Source organism: Berghia stephanieae, chromosome 2 (genome assembly GCF_034508935.2).
Source record: "Berghia stephanieae isolate SIO BIC M18660-M18661 chromosome 2, UCSD_Bste_1.3, whole genome shotgun sequence".
In the NCBI taxonomy this organism is placed as follows: Eukaryota; Metazoa; Mollusca; class Gastropoda; order Nudibranchia; family Aeolidiidae; genus Berghia; species Berghia stephanieae.
The window spans coordinates 115,032,962-115,049,805 of NC_088361.1; the positions used below are offsets into that span (position 1 = coordinate 115,032,962).

The 16,844-nt window shown below is 36.9% G+C and overlaps 1 protein-coding gene across 1 annotated transcript in view; it reads right to left on the minus strand.

Annotated features, from left to right (window-relative positions):
• Nucleotides 1-923: 923 nt before the first annotated feature.
• LOC144964104 (uncharacterized) overlaps nucleotides 924-16,844 on the minus strand; it is a 41,290-nt gene continuing 25,369 nt past the window's right edge. The window contains exon 2 of the mRNA XM_078898043.1: nucleotides 924-2,321. Coding sequence (XP_078754169.1) covers nucleotides 1,020-2,030 — 1,011 coding nt within the window. The 5' untranslated portion in view covers nucleotides 2,031-2,321 and the 3' untranslated portion in view covers nucleotides 924-1,019. The remainder of the gene's footprint in view (nucleotides 2,322-16,844) is intronic.

Consider the following 16,844-nt stretch of genomic DNA (forward strand, 5'->3'; position numbering starts at 1 on the left):
CATCACAATGTTCCCATCAGATTTTTGAAAAACTTTGAAACTTTCTATTAGAGCCCGCTACTCAATCACTGCTGAGTACCAGAAGGTCATAGGAAGGTAAAGTGAACGACTCTTCTCAATTTTGTAAGCTCCTTTCCTCGCGAATCGAGTGATCTAATGATGTCATTTGTCATTAGAGCTATCTGCACCCGTGGTCAGAAAAAGACTGGAAAAACAATCAGAGCCCAAGCAATTCAATATAAGCAATCGCTGCTCGTATCGATATTTCATCAAAACGCTTAAAATGATTATATCAATCTTTATTCAAACCAATATCGATAAAAGTAAAAGTCAGGATAGCAGTTTTATTGTTATGCTCAGCAGACCACACGTTCAAATTAATTTCAGTAAGGGACAAATTGTATTGTCTAAAACTTCCCCAGTGTGTAATCGATCATCCTGCGGTCATTATTACAGTAGGGCGTTGAATATGCCGCTGCTGTCCTATTTTCACGCAGACCATAGCAAAACAAATTATACTTGGCTATTCATTCGAGTCACTACAACGTGTGAGTTGTGACTTCCAAGCTCAATTTCAACGTTTTTGTACAAAGAGAATCGTGCATAATTGAACCAGCAAGTGAGATAAACAGGCATAACGTGTTTTGTAACCAAACACAATGAAAGTAGTTCATACTAATCAATGGTGTTTGTATTTAACCAGTTAATCAGCCGCACTCTGGAAAGACTCGTAATTCAAAATTTGGCCAGAAAATTCGTCCTTCAAACATCGATCGATTTAAAAGTCCCTCATCTTGGCAAAAACTCTCAAATCTGGGACCTCGCGAGGTCTTTAATCAACTCAGGTTTGAGAGTTTTTGCCAAGATGAGGGATTTTAAATCGACCGATATTTGAAGGTCGAGTTTTTTTTTCTGGCCAAGTTTTTAAATTGGTGTCTTTCTAGAGTACAGCAGTTAACTGGTAAATGTAAGACCACAATAAGGCATTAACAGAATTCTGTGTAGTCAAGATGGTAAATTTATATCCTTGCTGATCTTCTTCGTCGCGAGGATGAAAATGGTCTTTGCAGGAACTTTGCACGGAACTTTCTGGCGCTAAGAAAATAGAGGTAGAAGTTGATTGCATGGTTTGTGTCACATGTTACGTAGGCTATCTGTTGAAGGAGATATTTTATGGCATCCTCTTTAGTCCCTCTTTGGATAGTCCAAAAGGCATCTGCCACGGTGTAAGCACAGAGAGGAAACGTGAAGAGGACGAAGACAAACGTGGTTGTAAAAAGTAGGACAAGGATTTGGCGTTGAATGGAAACGTCTCTCGTTGCAGTTATTGATGTGCTGTTCATTGTGGCGATTTGTCGCAAAGCGTGTCGGACACGGAAATGACTTGTAATAATCTGAGCAATCATAACGTTTGAAATTAGCAAAATAACGAATGGAATGAACCCATAAAGGCATATATGAGTCCAGTATAAAAGTGACAAAATCGTTGTGGTGTTGGTATTAATGAAGCATCCTCTCCTAGGGTGAAAAGTTACAATCCACAGAATGGGCAAATATGGTAATGCCAGGATGATTCCAACAATAACAGCTGCCACCACTGAACTTTTATAATTAAAATTTTGAACTTTCAGAGGAAATTTGACAGCAATTAATCTTCCAACAGCCATCATTACAAGGATCCAATTTGAGTAGGTGATGAGATAATTGCCTAGAAAAAAACCTAATTTACAGCCAACGGGGTAAATATTCACTTGTCTCGCGACTAATTGGTAATTCAGTAGCTTGACAACAAAAGCTAACGTGTCAATCACTGCCAGGAGAACAACAAAAAATCCAAATGATCCAAGATTCCGCATTCGGAAAATTGTGACGATAGCAGCCATATTTCCTGGCAATCCAAACACCATTATAACCCATAAATACGACTTGTTGATGGCGTATCCGATGTTTATTATTGTTTCATAACCATCTTCAATTGCCCAAGACTGATTTGCATAATAGCTACTGTTGTTATAATATCCAGTTGCCATGTTTTGTTTTGTTAAATGCTGCGGAATTATACTTGAAAAATATATTTATTCATATCAAAGTCCATTTTATGCAGAATTAAATTAGTGTCTAAAAGCAATAAGTTCCAAAATGCAGTTTTAACTATTTTTCATACAAATAAAAGCAAATCTGTCTCCCTTAGAAATGGGGTTTGATAATTTTGCATTGTGTAAAGGAAGTTCCGCCTCAGTTGTCCTGACCCTCTGACATCCATCTGTGAGAAGATACGTGTTTTGTCTCGGAGGCTTTTCAAAGATGACAAGGAACCATATCTGAGGATAAAAAAAATATATCGTATTATGCATTATTTGTCTTTATTATAATATATGAATAAACATTTCAGATGATTTTTCTACAAACTTGTGTTGTAGTCACCATAGTTTAAGATTATGTTCATTGTCCTATTTTTGTAAACATCAATTATTTCTTTTAAATCACAGGAGTAGTCAATCAAACTCAAAAAATGGAAATAATTAGAGAAGACAATGGAATAAGAGTAACAATTTTAACTAGGATAAAGAGCATTTAGACAATACCATTCATCTGTAAGATTGTTGCGATGTTTCTATACTTTTCACCGTCTCTAGAGAAAACTTTTTTAAAAAGCATAAAAATGATATTGTCTTATATATTACCGTTTTTTTTCTTGTAACTTACCATAAAAATCACATTTTATTTGATCGGTTTCAATTTTTGATATACTTTGCATAATAGTTAACGTATAATTAGCTTACATCTCCATTTAGTTTTAACCAGAAGCCCGCTATGATTTCGATATCTATATTATATCGTCGATGTTCATTATTTTTTAGTCACTATAATATACGTATACCCCCCCCCCCCCCCATATATATATAATGGACAGAATGGCGGGTCAACATTTTTCTCTCCCATTATGGAATGACAATAGTGTGACAAAGTTCTCTTTAAGTGATGTGATTGCTTGAAACAAATAGTAATAGCTAAAAGTAGCTCAACAATGTTTCATAGCCCAGTTTGGTAGACGATTACAGGACATGAAAACGATTTTTTTTAAACAAACAAAAAAACAACAACACAGAAACGGGTATTCTACATTTGCGGAGACACAAAAGTTAATGTTTGGAGTGGGCAGATGCACAAAAGACTTAGAGTCCCATCTTTCTTTACCGTGAAAACGATAACTGTAAATGCCTATTTAGATTTGCTAGAATTTTATGCTGCATTCAATATTTGTGAATATCAGCTACAGATAATTTTTCAGTAAGACCTTGGAGACGAATTTCTAAACGACACGTTTTCAGACAGATTGCCTCGCCGCCTGGGCCGTCGGACATTTCTCCGAGTATTACATTTCCTTATGGGGCTAAATCAGATACCTAAAATAAAAGAGCTATTTTTGAATCTATCACGCCACAAAAGCTACAAAACACATCGAAAGAACTCATGTAACCATGGCAAACATATTGAAGCGCAATGAGTAAAAGATGATGTTAAACGAGGTGTAAAGCATTTATGTATTTATAGGTCCGTGTTTATAGTATATTGACTATAACGTTTTCCAGATCAAGGAAAAACGTTATGGGCATCGTGTACTAGGCATCGTGTACTACTTATTCTGTACACATTTGCTATGTATGTTATTGATCATATATTCGTTATGATAGATAACAATAAATTCTCCTATTTTTGTCATTGGTACATAGTGCTCGAATCTTGATGGAATTACTGCTGTTTTGTCATTTTGTAGAAGTAGACGAAAAAGTTAACTGTAATTTTGCCAGCCCCATGTTTGTACTTTTCGTTTCTTGTGGTTCGGGAAAGGAATAACAACACTGTAGCCGATGAAGGCCACTTCGAAACAATCCGACCTATTTCATGTTGAAGATGGTAGGGAGTTTATATGCATAATGCCTCCGGGCATAGAAAATGTTTTGATTTGGCGTCCTGTGCTTAGAAAAAACTTTCAGAAATGATGCTGATTATGGTTAACCATAATATCGACTGAGTTTGTGATGTATGTGTGTTTATGATGTGAATTTCCGTCTTTTATTGTACTTCCCAAAATCACTGCCAGAAATAAAAATGCGCTAAAACAATGCTGACAAGTTAATTTACCAAGCCGTCATGAAACTAATAAAAACAAGTCAAAAATAATATGTATTGGATACACAGTAATAATTTTTATACAAGATTACATCAACTCAACATTGAAACTAACAAAAAACATCCAACTAAAATCACGAACATATATTAAAATTAAAAGACATACAAATAACTATATAATTTATAAATTTTATCTAAAAGCAACAGTCGATACAAACACACCATACCCAATCAACCTACTTATGACTGGAATAAAATATATTATGCCAATGAATCTCACATCACATAGAAAGGAGATGACGGAAGGAATGTAAATTTTGTTGAGATAAACAAACAAAAAACAACACAAAAAAAAATCCAAGTCCTAATTGGCAAGTTAAGCTAAACTTTTTCTTTTCATTTGTATTTTTTTTTATATAAAAATCCTTGCTTATATTTATTAATATAAAATCATATATATATATATATATATAGATATATATATATATATATATATATATATATATATATTGCTTGTATGGTTATGTGATCATAGTATTCGTTATGGGATGAGAAACAATAAATTGCTGCCTATATTTTGCAGTTCGGTATCCTTGTGCTTCGATTCTTGTTGGAATACTGCTGTTTGGTGTCATTATTTGTAGAAGTAGATCGAAAAAAAGTTAACGTTGTATATCTCTTCCAGCCCCAGTTTGTAATTTCGTTTCATGTTGATTAGGGAATAGGGAATAACAACACTTGTAGGGGCCTGAAGGCCACTCAGAAAAACAAATCCAACGCTAGGTTATTTTGATGAAGATGGACGGGGAAGTTTAGTGGCCACTAATGACCCTGGGTCAGACGAAAATGTTTAGGGATTCCGCGCCTCGGACAGAAATGACGAACTTAAATCAGACAATGACTGCTGAAATGAGGTTACAATAATATGACTGACGTTGTGATGAGTGGGTTTATGATGCTGAATTTCCTCTTTTATGTACCTCAACATCTATCGCCAGAGAAAATGAAAATGTGGCCAATTTACATGCGCTTGAATTATAATATAGTCATTATTGATTGGTGACCCAGTTGATAATTTTTTATTGATCATGATTCATCAGAACATACTGATTAACAGGGATGAAACGAACTGAGACACTATATCAAATATATATATAATTGCATAGCTAACTTATGTCCCAATACAAAACATGCCCATTACCACAATCAACCTCTATATGACCAATATAATATTTAGCCGAATGATATTCACATTTCACATAGAAAGGAAGAGGAAGGAATTAAGTTTATGCATTGAGATGAATACAAAAACAAAACAAACAAAAAAAAAAATCCAAGGACCAATTTGGTCGAAGTCTAGCTATCTTTCTTTTCTTTTTTTTTTTTTTTTAAAAATCGCTCTTGGGCTTTTTTAGTTAATCAAAAATCAACGTTGAGATTCAGATCGTCAGAGTTTTGTCACAGAATCCACACTGTGAAGGAACGAGGATTTTTCAAATCAAGTTAGTTATATACCAAGGAAGATGAATGTTGATTGATTTCTTCAGATGAACGTAAAAGATGAAGCTCCATTATAGCTAGTCGTTTGTTACCGGAAGAAACCCGGATCCAAGAGGAGGATGGCCACTCGCAATATCGGAAACGGAGGTGATAGAGTGAGGACTAACAATATACAAATAAGCGGGACAGTATTCCTCTATTTTGGATAAGAATATGGTGTTTTAAAAATATTCAGTATCTAGACTATATATAATTTGAGTACAGAGGTTATTGTAGCCTGTAAATTGAGAGATTGATTGTTTCTTATTCCTAACTTGTTTTTTTTTAATTCTACAAATATGGTGCATCTATCTAGAACTTATCTACATTTCAGTAAAAAAATGAGAGAAAAATAGAAAGAAACGCACGCAAGCGAGCATATACAAAGTGTGTTTGTGTGTGTGTGTGTGTGTGTGTGTGTGTGTGTGTGGTGGGAGAGAGAGAGAGAGAGAGAGAGAGAGAGAGAGGAATAACACAACGTTGACATATTATGGCTAGTGGGATTGGTTTCTGTTTTAAGCCTGTTTTCTAAACAAATCATAAGACGTGTCTGTTAGATCTCAGGTTTAAAAAATGTGAATTATTAGTTTAAAGGTCATGAGCACTTTTAAAGATGTGTGTACACACAGGTCAATGACCAAAGCACATTGGGGAATAATAGATCACCCAGGCCAAGTGGCGACTTCATTAACATAGAGGCTTGATTAAAGGTTAACAACCATTCATAGTTTAACGAAGTGATTGAATATTGATCACTGTTTAAAATAATACATAGATACGTGCTTTGATTCGAAAGTCATGTGCTCGTTTACAGATATCGATTTCATTATACTATGAAAAATCATTGTGGATGAAATACCAAATACTTTGCAAGGTCATGAATTGAGCTGACACAAAATATTAATATTGATGACAGTCTTGGTTTGAAACCACTATTTCAGATTTTAAAGTGTAATGAAGGAGGATATTGGGACTTTTAACGTTAGGAAAAAGGAAGAAAAGACAAGATAAATAGATGCATGGATATACAGATAGATAGATAGGTAGATAGATAGATAGATAGATAGATAGATAGATAGATAGATAGATAGATAGATAGATAGATAGATAGATAGATAGATATATGGATAGCTAGATGGAAAGATAAATAGATGTTTAGATGGATGGATGGATGGATGGGCAGGTAGGTAAATAAATAGATAGACCACATAGCCGCACTAAATGAATGAATACGATTTAAAGTGTCATACGACAAAAATAATAACAAGAAATTAATTGAGTAGGAAAGTGCCAGGAGTTTAATAGAGAATAAAATTTCGCGGCAATGGGGGCTCGAACCCGCGACCTTACTGGTACGGCAACTCCGCCTAGCCGGGGAGAGCATGGCTCTACTGTCTGAGCTATCCACCACTCCAAAAAAAAAAAGTGGTTTCAAACTCTGTGTCTATCTTGAACTGCTTTCCCCGACTTCTGAGGTATGGGTTCAACACACAAACGTCGCGAGTTTGTTACCAGCATTTAACTAATAGCCATATTATTATTCTCAACACAAACATGTAACATAGAAACGATTGAGACATTGAGTAAGCTCCGGTATTTGTGGTGAATATTCACTTCATTTCTTGTTATTATTAACATAAGTGCCTGCTCCACTCATATGACAAAAAAATAAATAAAAGCTTATCACTTGGATCATGCAAAAAATATAAGGAAATAGAAGTCACATATTGATTAAAACCTCTATTGGTGAGAATATATTTCGTACTCATCATAATTCATCTTAATGTCCATATTTATTACATATCTCATTTGTCCCCTCTCTGTGAAAACTGCTATTGTAGTAAGACAGTAAGTTCATGTGCTAAGATCATAGATTTGAAACCTGGTTTATAAACGTTAAAACAAAAAGGAGACGACGCCTTTTCATCACACCATAAAAAGGTTTAAAAAGTTAAAATCCCATTGATATGCAAGGACGGATTAAAATGTTACCTCAAGGTCAAGAAAATTAGGCAAACAGACACATGACAAGACCCGGATGTCGGTTGGAAGATAAGGTTCACCGACAGCAATCTTGAGTGAGTGTTCTTCACTGGGAATGAATAAATTAACGGCGGAGTCGTTTACGGCATGCTCAGATTCCATCAATTGCAAATAATGGTCATCTGGCCTTCTTGGAATGCCACAATCGCTGGTGAATCTGCTAAATCTCTGTGACAGAGCCTGAATAACGCTAATGCTGTTAGAGAGCTTTGTTGAGCGAGATTGATGCGTGTAAAACCACTGTCTGCGGTAAATTCGTGGGTGGCTTGCATAAATCTAATAGAATGAATCTAACTTGCACTTACGTGTATTTCCCAAACTCGAAAGGCAACAATCTTTACAAGGATAAATCAATAAATCAACATAAAAGCAAGCGGGGTTTAGGTCCACGATAGGTTCGAATTTTACTAAAACGTGATTATTTAAGTGTTTGTATAATCGAGTGGATCGTCCTCTCCGACAGATTAGTCTTATTCACACGACAGCAGGCACTTAATTGTTACCGTATCTAGTGACGAAATTTATGGGGCGGTATCAGGCTACGAGTTTAAGGGGGCTGCACCTTGAGCCTTGAATGTCACAATACACAGCACATCTTACATTGAATGGGTTTGCCGTCACACTACTATTCATTGCTGATTTGCCAGTGATAAAGATTGTCACTTCAGTTGATCTAACCGCCAAGGTTGCAGACATTTTAATGAGTTGTTTACAACTTTTTTATTTATTTTGGGTTTGCTAGTCAAAATTATTGATCTTTTTAACGAATCGCATGTACTTTTTTCTATTTACTTATTTTTTACACACTGATCTATATCAAAAAGAAGTGTTTGTAGTGATGCTGTAAAAAAAGAAAACCGCTAATCGCAAAGGTTCTGAGATATGATAGACAGAAAGGAATCACAAGTATTAAAACATTAATTGAATCCGTCCAACAGAAAGATTTTTTTTTATTTTTCGTTTGTAGTTCTCATGAACGTTTCGGCAAATAAAAAAAGAGCCAATGTTTATCGCAGTTTCTGTAGATTTAAAAGAATGAAGTTGAATAATTGCTTGCTATCTTTTGGATAGGCTAAATCACTAAGCTATCGCGAAATAACCTCTGCCAGATTTAACATTCCTAGCTCTCCTTGTTCATAGACAGAGGGGTCTGAAAAAAAATCGATCTCCAATTGGGATTGAAGTCTGTCCGTGTGTTTGTGAGTGACATGTTCTATTTTTATACATCTCTGTTCTTTGTGCCTCTTCCGTGGATCTTTTATTCTGTTAGAAATTCACACAACTGAAAGGTGTTTTATTAGATTTCTTTTTTTTTTTTTAATATTTCTTAATGGACTCTTGTCTAGACCCGGCAATGTCTGAGCTGCATATCGGATCTACCACTGTGCCTGATACAAATGTAGAATATTTACATTGATTAAATAGATTGAAATAAATTCCTCCCATTAAAAAAAAAAATCTTTATTTTAACCATTTTAGTCCCAGTGCAAAATCATTACATATGACAAATAATAGTAGTGGCTCTTCATCAAGGGGGATGGGGGGGGGGGAATAACCGAAAACTAGTTATCTCAAAGAAAGGAGCAAACCAGAATACTCGGGGGGGGGGGGGGGGGGGGGGGGGGGGGGGAAGGGAAACATGTACGTTGAGACAAGTCCATCATTGTAAATTTAATATTTAATGATTTTTTTTTTTTTACTGGGAAGACTGAAATAACAGGCAAGGTCGACAATGATTTTCATTGAATTCAATTGGCGGCAGCAGACGTCTGATTTGATCGGGTTGAATTATTTGATTTGAGACAAGCTTTTCAGATTCTCTCGCTCGCGTTCGTTAGAATCATTTCCTAAATCTGGCAAAATTACATCATAAGAATACGACTGTGTGGTCTAGTGGGATGACACTTTCGGATCGGAAGTTCCTGGGTTCGAGCCTCGCTCGGCGCATAGTTGAGTCCTTGGAGAAGGCTCTTTACTCACATTCTCTCACCGTACTCAGGTGTAAAATGAGTACCTGGCCGTTAACGGCGTTGTCTCTGTCCGAAACAATTGTAACATCGCCTAACAGGCGTCATGTCCCGTCCTAAATGTTAAATGTTGCTGTTGGCCAGGGACCCCTTGTAAAGCGCTTTGAGCAGATTTAGTGGATATTGCTCTATATAAAAGCTCATTAAAAAAAAGAATGATTGAAAATGTCTTAAACGTAGACAAAGGCTAGATCGTGTTGCTACCGCCCAGGTACTCATTTTACACATAAGTAAGGTGAAAATATTATAAATAAAGAGCTGCCCACAATGGGACCGAACCCAAGACTTAAAAAGTTGCATAATTGCAAGCTGAGTGAACAAACAAGCTTAGATAAATGTGACCTGAAAATGACGAGTAATCGCGAACTATGTCCTCTCATAATTGATATTTGCATTTAAAGATCCTATTTACTCGAGACATGAAGAATATTCTGATCAGTAACGTTTTCTTGAGATTATTATTCTTGTTTGCTTCAATGTCTTTGAAATATTATTTCGCGCACAAACACACACACACACACGCACACGCACACGCACACACACACACACACACACACACACACACACACACACACAAACCGTGGCCACGCACAAACGCACTTGCAATATTATATAAGATTTAGTGCCAAGATAATTAAGCAGTTTTCATAGATTAACCGCTAAAATTAGCAAACAATTCAGAGAAAAAATATGCTTAATAGTTCTGGCTGGCAAAACAATAGCGAATTGACACACAAAAGCGGGTGAATTCATAAATAGTTTATAAATGCGTTAAAATAATTGTGGCGAGGTTTTTCAGAAATTTTGCCTAATATTCTAGAATTTCTACATTGTGCAAGTTCCAAACACCATTGCGCGACCTTGGGAGCGTCCATTGGGAACGAGTCCGAAATTTCAAAAGTTCTAGAATACTTTGATTACACTCCTCTAGTGATCTCACGAATGTTATTTCTTATCAAAAGTAATTTATCCTTTTTTTTTTTTTTTACACAATCGGGTGAATATTTTCCAAACTCCTACGGGTTTTTTAAAATGGATAATAGGGACGCTTCAAAATTGTTTCGCTATTATGACATAGTAAAATAGGGGTTTCTATAAAACTTGCTAGGTCCCAGGTTTGACAGTTTTTGCCAAGATGAGGGTCATTTAAATCGATCGATATTCGAAGGTTGAGTTTCCTGGACAAATTTTTAGATATGTGTTTCCAGAGTAACGCAGTTAACCAGTTCAGTAACTCATTTTTCATTTTCAAATATTCTTGATAACTCGAAACTTTCATTTGATCCGTCACGACGTTCACATATTTGCAGGTCTGACAGCCGAACGCAATTTGGGGTTGATTTAACATTGTTGTAAGGAACACTTTTGCGTTGGTTCGAGAGCATTCCCATTACAGAGATGAGCCCCTAACAAGTTGGGTTATCAGACCTTATAATAAGTACTTGACAACCCGTAACATCCTAAAAACTAAAAATAGTGGTCAGGAAGAATTGTGTGACATAGGCTAACAAGTTGGGGTTTTTATTTTTCGTTTTTCGGGTGGATTTAGTTTTTGTTTTTTGAGGAGTCATTCAATTTACTCAATTTAGCACACACAAATGATGGGTGTCAGTGTATGGGTCAACCAACCGTTACTTTTACCCCACATAATTTTATCATAGGCTTAGCATCCTTCATTTCATACAAAACAGCCAAATCAATGGGTCGTTCAATTTGTGAGCACAATGTTTACACTCGGTGATGCGTGGAATTACACTATAACATTGCGCAACACCAAACACGAAAGAAATGATAAATACATTTTGTTTTAAAACCGTGGCGTTAAATAATCGCTTAGGGTGGTTGGTGCGAAGCTCTTAGTTATTGTTTTAGGTATGAAATAGAATCAGGTTGATGTTTCTCTTCTGACTTGTCTCATTCAGCCAGAAAGAATTTCAGTTCTACTGGGCATTTATTGATCATCTATATAGATCGACGTGTACAGATATTTAGGTCTGACATCCGAACCCTCTTGTGGACCTAGCTTAACATTGTTGTAATGGACTATATTTTGCGTCATTTTTTGAGATTGCCATTACAACAATGAGCCAACAAAGAATTGGGCTATCAGACCTGCAAATAAGTCCACGTCGATATAGATCAAGATCGCTAAACGTGCTCAAAGAGCTTTACAATGGGTAACAGCAAAGGACGAGACATGACACCTATTAGGCGATATCACCATTTTTTTTCCGACAGAGATAATGTTGTTAACGACCAGATACTCATTTTACACTTGGTAAAAGGAGAGAATTTGAATAAAGGGCATTTTCCAAGGACCTAACTATTCGCAACTCAGAACTGGACTCAAGCCCTGCTTATTGTTCTATGAGACAAACAAAGCAAGTCATTTTCTTCTTTAAGTCAATAAATAAATGACCAAATAATTTTTTTTTTTAATATAGCAGAATTTCCTCAATGGGCAGCGTGGCTCGGCAATGGTCTGCTTCTTGCCCAAAAGGTACAGAGGTCGATAACCCGCCTCGTTGTGTGGCCTTGAGCAAGTCATCTCGCCTTAGCTCACTTTGCGGCGCTGCATTGCGGCTGACGCCTGGGATATTCCAGTCTTCCCTTGTAATAGACCCAAAAGACAAAATTTCCCCTTGGGGATGAATGAAGGAAATTTTAATTTTAATCAAAGGAAGGTGAAAAAGGGTCAGTAAAAAGTGACCATCACTTCAACCTGGTATTATGTCCGAATGTACCTGACAAGAAAAACACGTTTACAGTTGAGATTATCAAGATTTTTTTTCTTCTTTTTATATTTCAACTCTAAGACGCTACAATCATTCTCCTCAATAAGCATGATCTATAACCTCATTTTCATAATCTAATCGTGATTGTTAAGTCAGTTCTAGTATCTAAATCCCCCGAAATATTACCGATTTTAGACGGTGGATTACATAATATATACTACTATGTGGTCTTGTGATATGACACTCGCGTTCAGATAGGGAGGTCCTATGTTCGAGTCCCGATCTGAGGGAAGAAGCTCTTTACTCCCATTATCTCATCGTACTCAGGTGTAAAACGAGGATCTGTCCGCTGTGTCTGTCGGAAACATTGTTATATCGCCTGACGGGTGTCATGTCTCGTTTTACATGTTGTTTTGTAAAGCTGTTGACTAGGGATCCCATATAAAGCGCTTTGAGCACGTTTCGTGGACATAGCCCTATATAAATGCTCTAGTTTATATATATATATATATATATATATATATATATATATATATATTATATATATGTGTGTGTGTGTGTGTGTGTGTGTGTGTGTCATATAATACAGCCCGAATTGCTCTGAGAGCGTTTTGTTTTTGTTATTATATCCATTTGCCGGTAAATCATTATCATTATCACATATCCATAGCATGTATCCCAACATTTGCACTTACTCGACTCTAAGGTTCAGTGACAATGATTATCAATAGCATGTGGGAACAAGAAATAAAGAATTGCTCAAGATAGTGTTTGGTGTTTCAAAATAGTTCTACATTACAATGTGAATGATTTAGCATGAAACTGTAGCAGGCGAAGCCGAGAGAAAAATGTAAGAAAAATAAGTTCCCTCAAAAATCAGCCTGTCTCGAATTGGTCATCAAACCTCATACGTCCTTGTTATAAACCTCATAATCCTTGTTATAAACCTCATACGTCCTTGTTATAAACCTCATACGTCCTTGTTATAAACCTCATACGTCCTTGTTATAAACCTCATACGTCCTTGTTATAAACCTCATACGTCCTTGTTATAAACCTCATACGTCCTTGTTATAAACCTCATAATCCTTGTTATAAACCTCATACGTCCTTGTTATAAACCTCATAATCCTTGTTATAAACCTCATACGTCCTTGTTATAAACCTCATACGTCCTTGTTATAAACCTCATAATCCTTGTTATAAACCTCATACGTCCTTGTTATAAACCTCATACGTCCTCGTTACCTCCGAGGTTTGGTTGTACCAACTGCGGTGTCAAGATCGACCGATTTTGTTGGCTTTTTTTTTTTGGACCATAATATTACTAGACTATAATATTATATTCGTTTCGTTTAATTTCGGGGTTAAAGGTGAAAGAGACAGATTGTGAATCAACTTTACAAAGCCAATACGAGGTAGTATAGCTGCAGCTGGTATTAATTAACTCCGTCAGGTCAAAATGTCAAAGGGATCTATAATACATGGTTATACGGACGCAGTGAGAAAGGTCTAAGCGAGCTGCCTGTCTTTTATTCACTACAAAGAGTCCGATATTTAATACATGGGGCAGCCTGCACTGCGGTCGTCATCGCCACCACCACCACCATCATCATCATCATCATCATCATCATCATCATCAGCAGCAGCAGCAGCATCATTATCATCATCACATCATCGTCATTGCCACCAAATCAGATTAAGCTCGAGTGGGCTTGTGCGCGCATATGTGTGAATGTGTCTATGTGTGTGTGTGTGTATGTATGTGTACATACGTGTGTGTGCGTGTGTATGTATGTATGTGTGTGTGTGTGTGTGTGCGCGCGCGCATTCTGCCAAAATGCTTTCAGAAAAGTAATTAACAAATAAGTTCGTTACATGGTTTAGACGGAAACTTTCAAAAAGTCTCTTACTTCGTGATTACAGCTGAAAGCTAATGGCTACAAAAAATGTTTTTTTTTATTTTTTTTTATTTTTTTTGTTTTTTTTTTAACAAATTAGCATATCTTGTACACTCGGAATATTATGGGGTGATCAGTTCAGTTCCGTCAATGAGCAACTCAAGTTGTTACTGAATGATGATTGTTTTAAAATACGGCATTTTTATTTTACAACATTGTCCCTTCAAAGTCTGGACGTTTAGTGGAATGAGGAATTCAGGAAATTTCGAAATATTTACATTAAAATATAGACTAAATGACATCCAAAGAAGAAAAAAAAACTTCTTGTTGCTTGATGAAATAAATAACTGCTTTGCATTACATAAAATATAAGTTTTACCCGGATAGAACAAAAATAATAATTCAACAAATTTTAATTACATGTTTTTAAACCCTGGGGAGCGGGTGGGGGGGAGGGGGGGGGGGTGGCGTGATCAAATTAAAGCCAGAGGAACATTTCAGTAATTTGAATCCATACATTGGGACTCAATTTCATTTATTCATTATCTATATTCGTGTTTGAAATAGGCTACATTTTGTTTTGCGCGCATCCGATGTGTCATAACCTGGGCACATTGACTTCTTGTTCTTCCTCTTCTGTTGCTTTTGCTGCTATTAGTGCGATTAGATATGAAGTGAATAGAAAAGTGCCAGAAGACAATAGAGAATAAAAATTTTTTTTCGCGGCGGTGGTGGGGTTCGAACCTGCGACCTTATTGGTACGACAACTCCGCCTGGCAGGTGAGAGCGTGGCTCTACTGTGTGAGCTATCCACGAACACAAAAATATTCGTTTCAAACCCAAAGTCATTACTAGATCCCTCTCTCACCCACTTCTTGAGACCGCCGATTCGTTCGTACACCACCATCGCGAATAATTTTGACCAGCAGTTAAGCTTAATAGCCAATATTCTCAACACAAACATATAACATAGAAACGATTGAGACATTGAGTATGCTCCGGTGTATGGGGTGAATTTTTAATTCAGAAAAGTGAGTGGAGCAGGCACTTATGTTGGTAACAACAAGATATGAAGTGAATAGAAAAGTGCCAGAAGACAATAGAGAATAAAAATTTTTCGCGGCGGTGGTGGGGTTCGAACCTGCGACCTTATTGGTACGACAACTCCGCCTGGCAGGTGAGAGCGTGGCTCTACTGTGTGAGCTATCCACGAACACAAAAATATTCGTTTCAAACCCAAAGTCATTACTAGATCCCTCTCTCACCCACTTCTTGAGACCGCCGATTCGTTCGTACACCACCATCGCGAATAATTTTGACCAGCCGTTAAGCTTAATAGCCAATATTCTCAACACAAACATATAACATAGAAACGATTGAGACATTGAGTATGCTCCGGTGTATGGGGTGAATTTTTAATTCAGAAAAGTGAGTGGAGCAGGCACTTATGTTGGTAACAACAAGATATGAAGTGAATAGAAAAGTGCCAGAAGACAATAGAGAATAAAAATTTTTCGCGGCGGTGGTGGGGTTCGAACCTGCGACCTTATTGGTACGACAACTCCGCCTGGCAGGTGAGAGCGTGGCTCTACTGTGTGAGCTATCCACGAACACAAAAATATTCGTTTCAAACCCAAAGTCATTACTAGATCCCTCTCTCACCCACTTCTTGAGACCGCCGATTCGTTCGTACACCACCATCGCGAATAATTTTGACCAGCAGTTAAGCTTAATAGCCAATATTCTCAACACAAACATATAACATAGAAACGATTGAGACATTGAGTATGCTCCGGTGTATGGGGTGAATTTTTAATTCAGAAAAGTGAGTGGAGCAGGCACTTATGTTGGTAACAACAAGATATGAAGTGAATAGAAAAGTGCCAGAAGACAATAGAGAATAAAAATTTTTCGCGGCGGTGGTGGGGTTCGAACCTGCGACCTTATTGGTACGACAACTCCGCCTGGCAGGTGAGAGCGTGGCTCTACTGTGTGAGCTATCCACGAACACAAAAATATTCGTTTCAAACCCAAAGTCATTACTAGATCCCTCTCTCACCCACTTCTTGAGACCGCCGATTCGCCGAATTATTCGCGATGGTGGTGTACGAACGAATCGGCGGTCTCAAGAAGTGGGTGAGAGAGGGATCTAGTAATGACTTTGGGTTTGAAACGAATATTTTTGTGTTCGTGGATAGCTCACACAGTAGAGCCACGCTCTCACCTGCCAGGCGGAGTTGTCGTACCAATAAGGTCGCAGGTTCGAACCCCACCACCGCCGCGAAAAATTTTTATTCTCTATTGTCTTCTGGCACTTTTCTATTCACTTCATATCTTGTTGTTACCAACATAAGTGCCTGCTCCACTCACTTTTCTGAATTAAAAATTCACCCCATACACCGGAGCATACTCAATGTCTCAATCGTTTCTATGTTATATGTTTGTGTTGAGAATATTGGCTATTA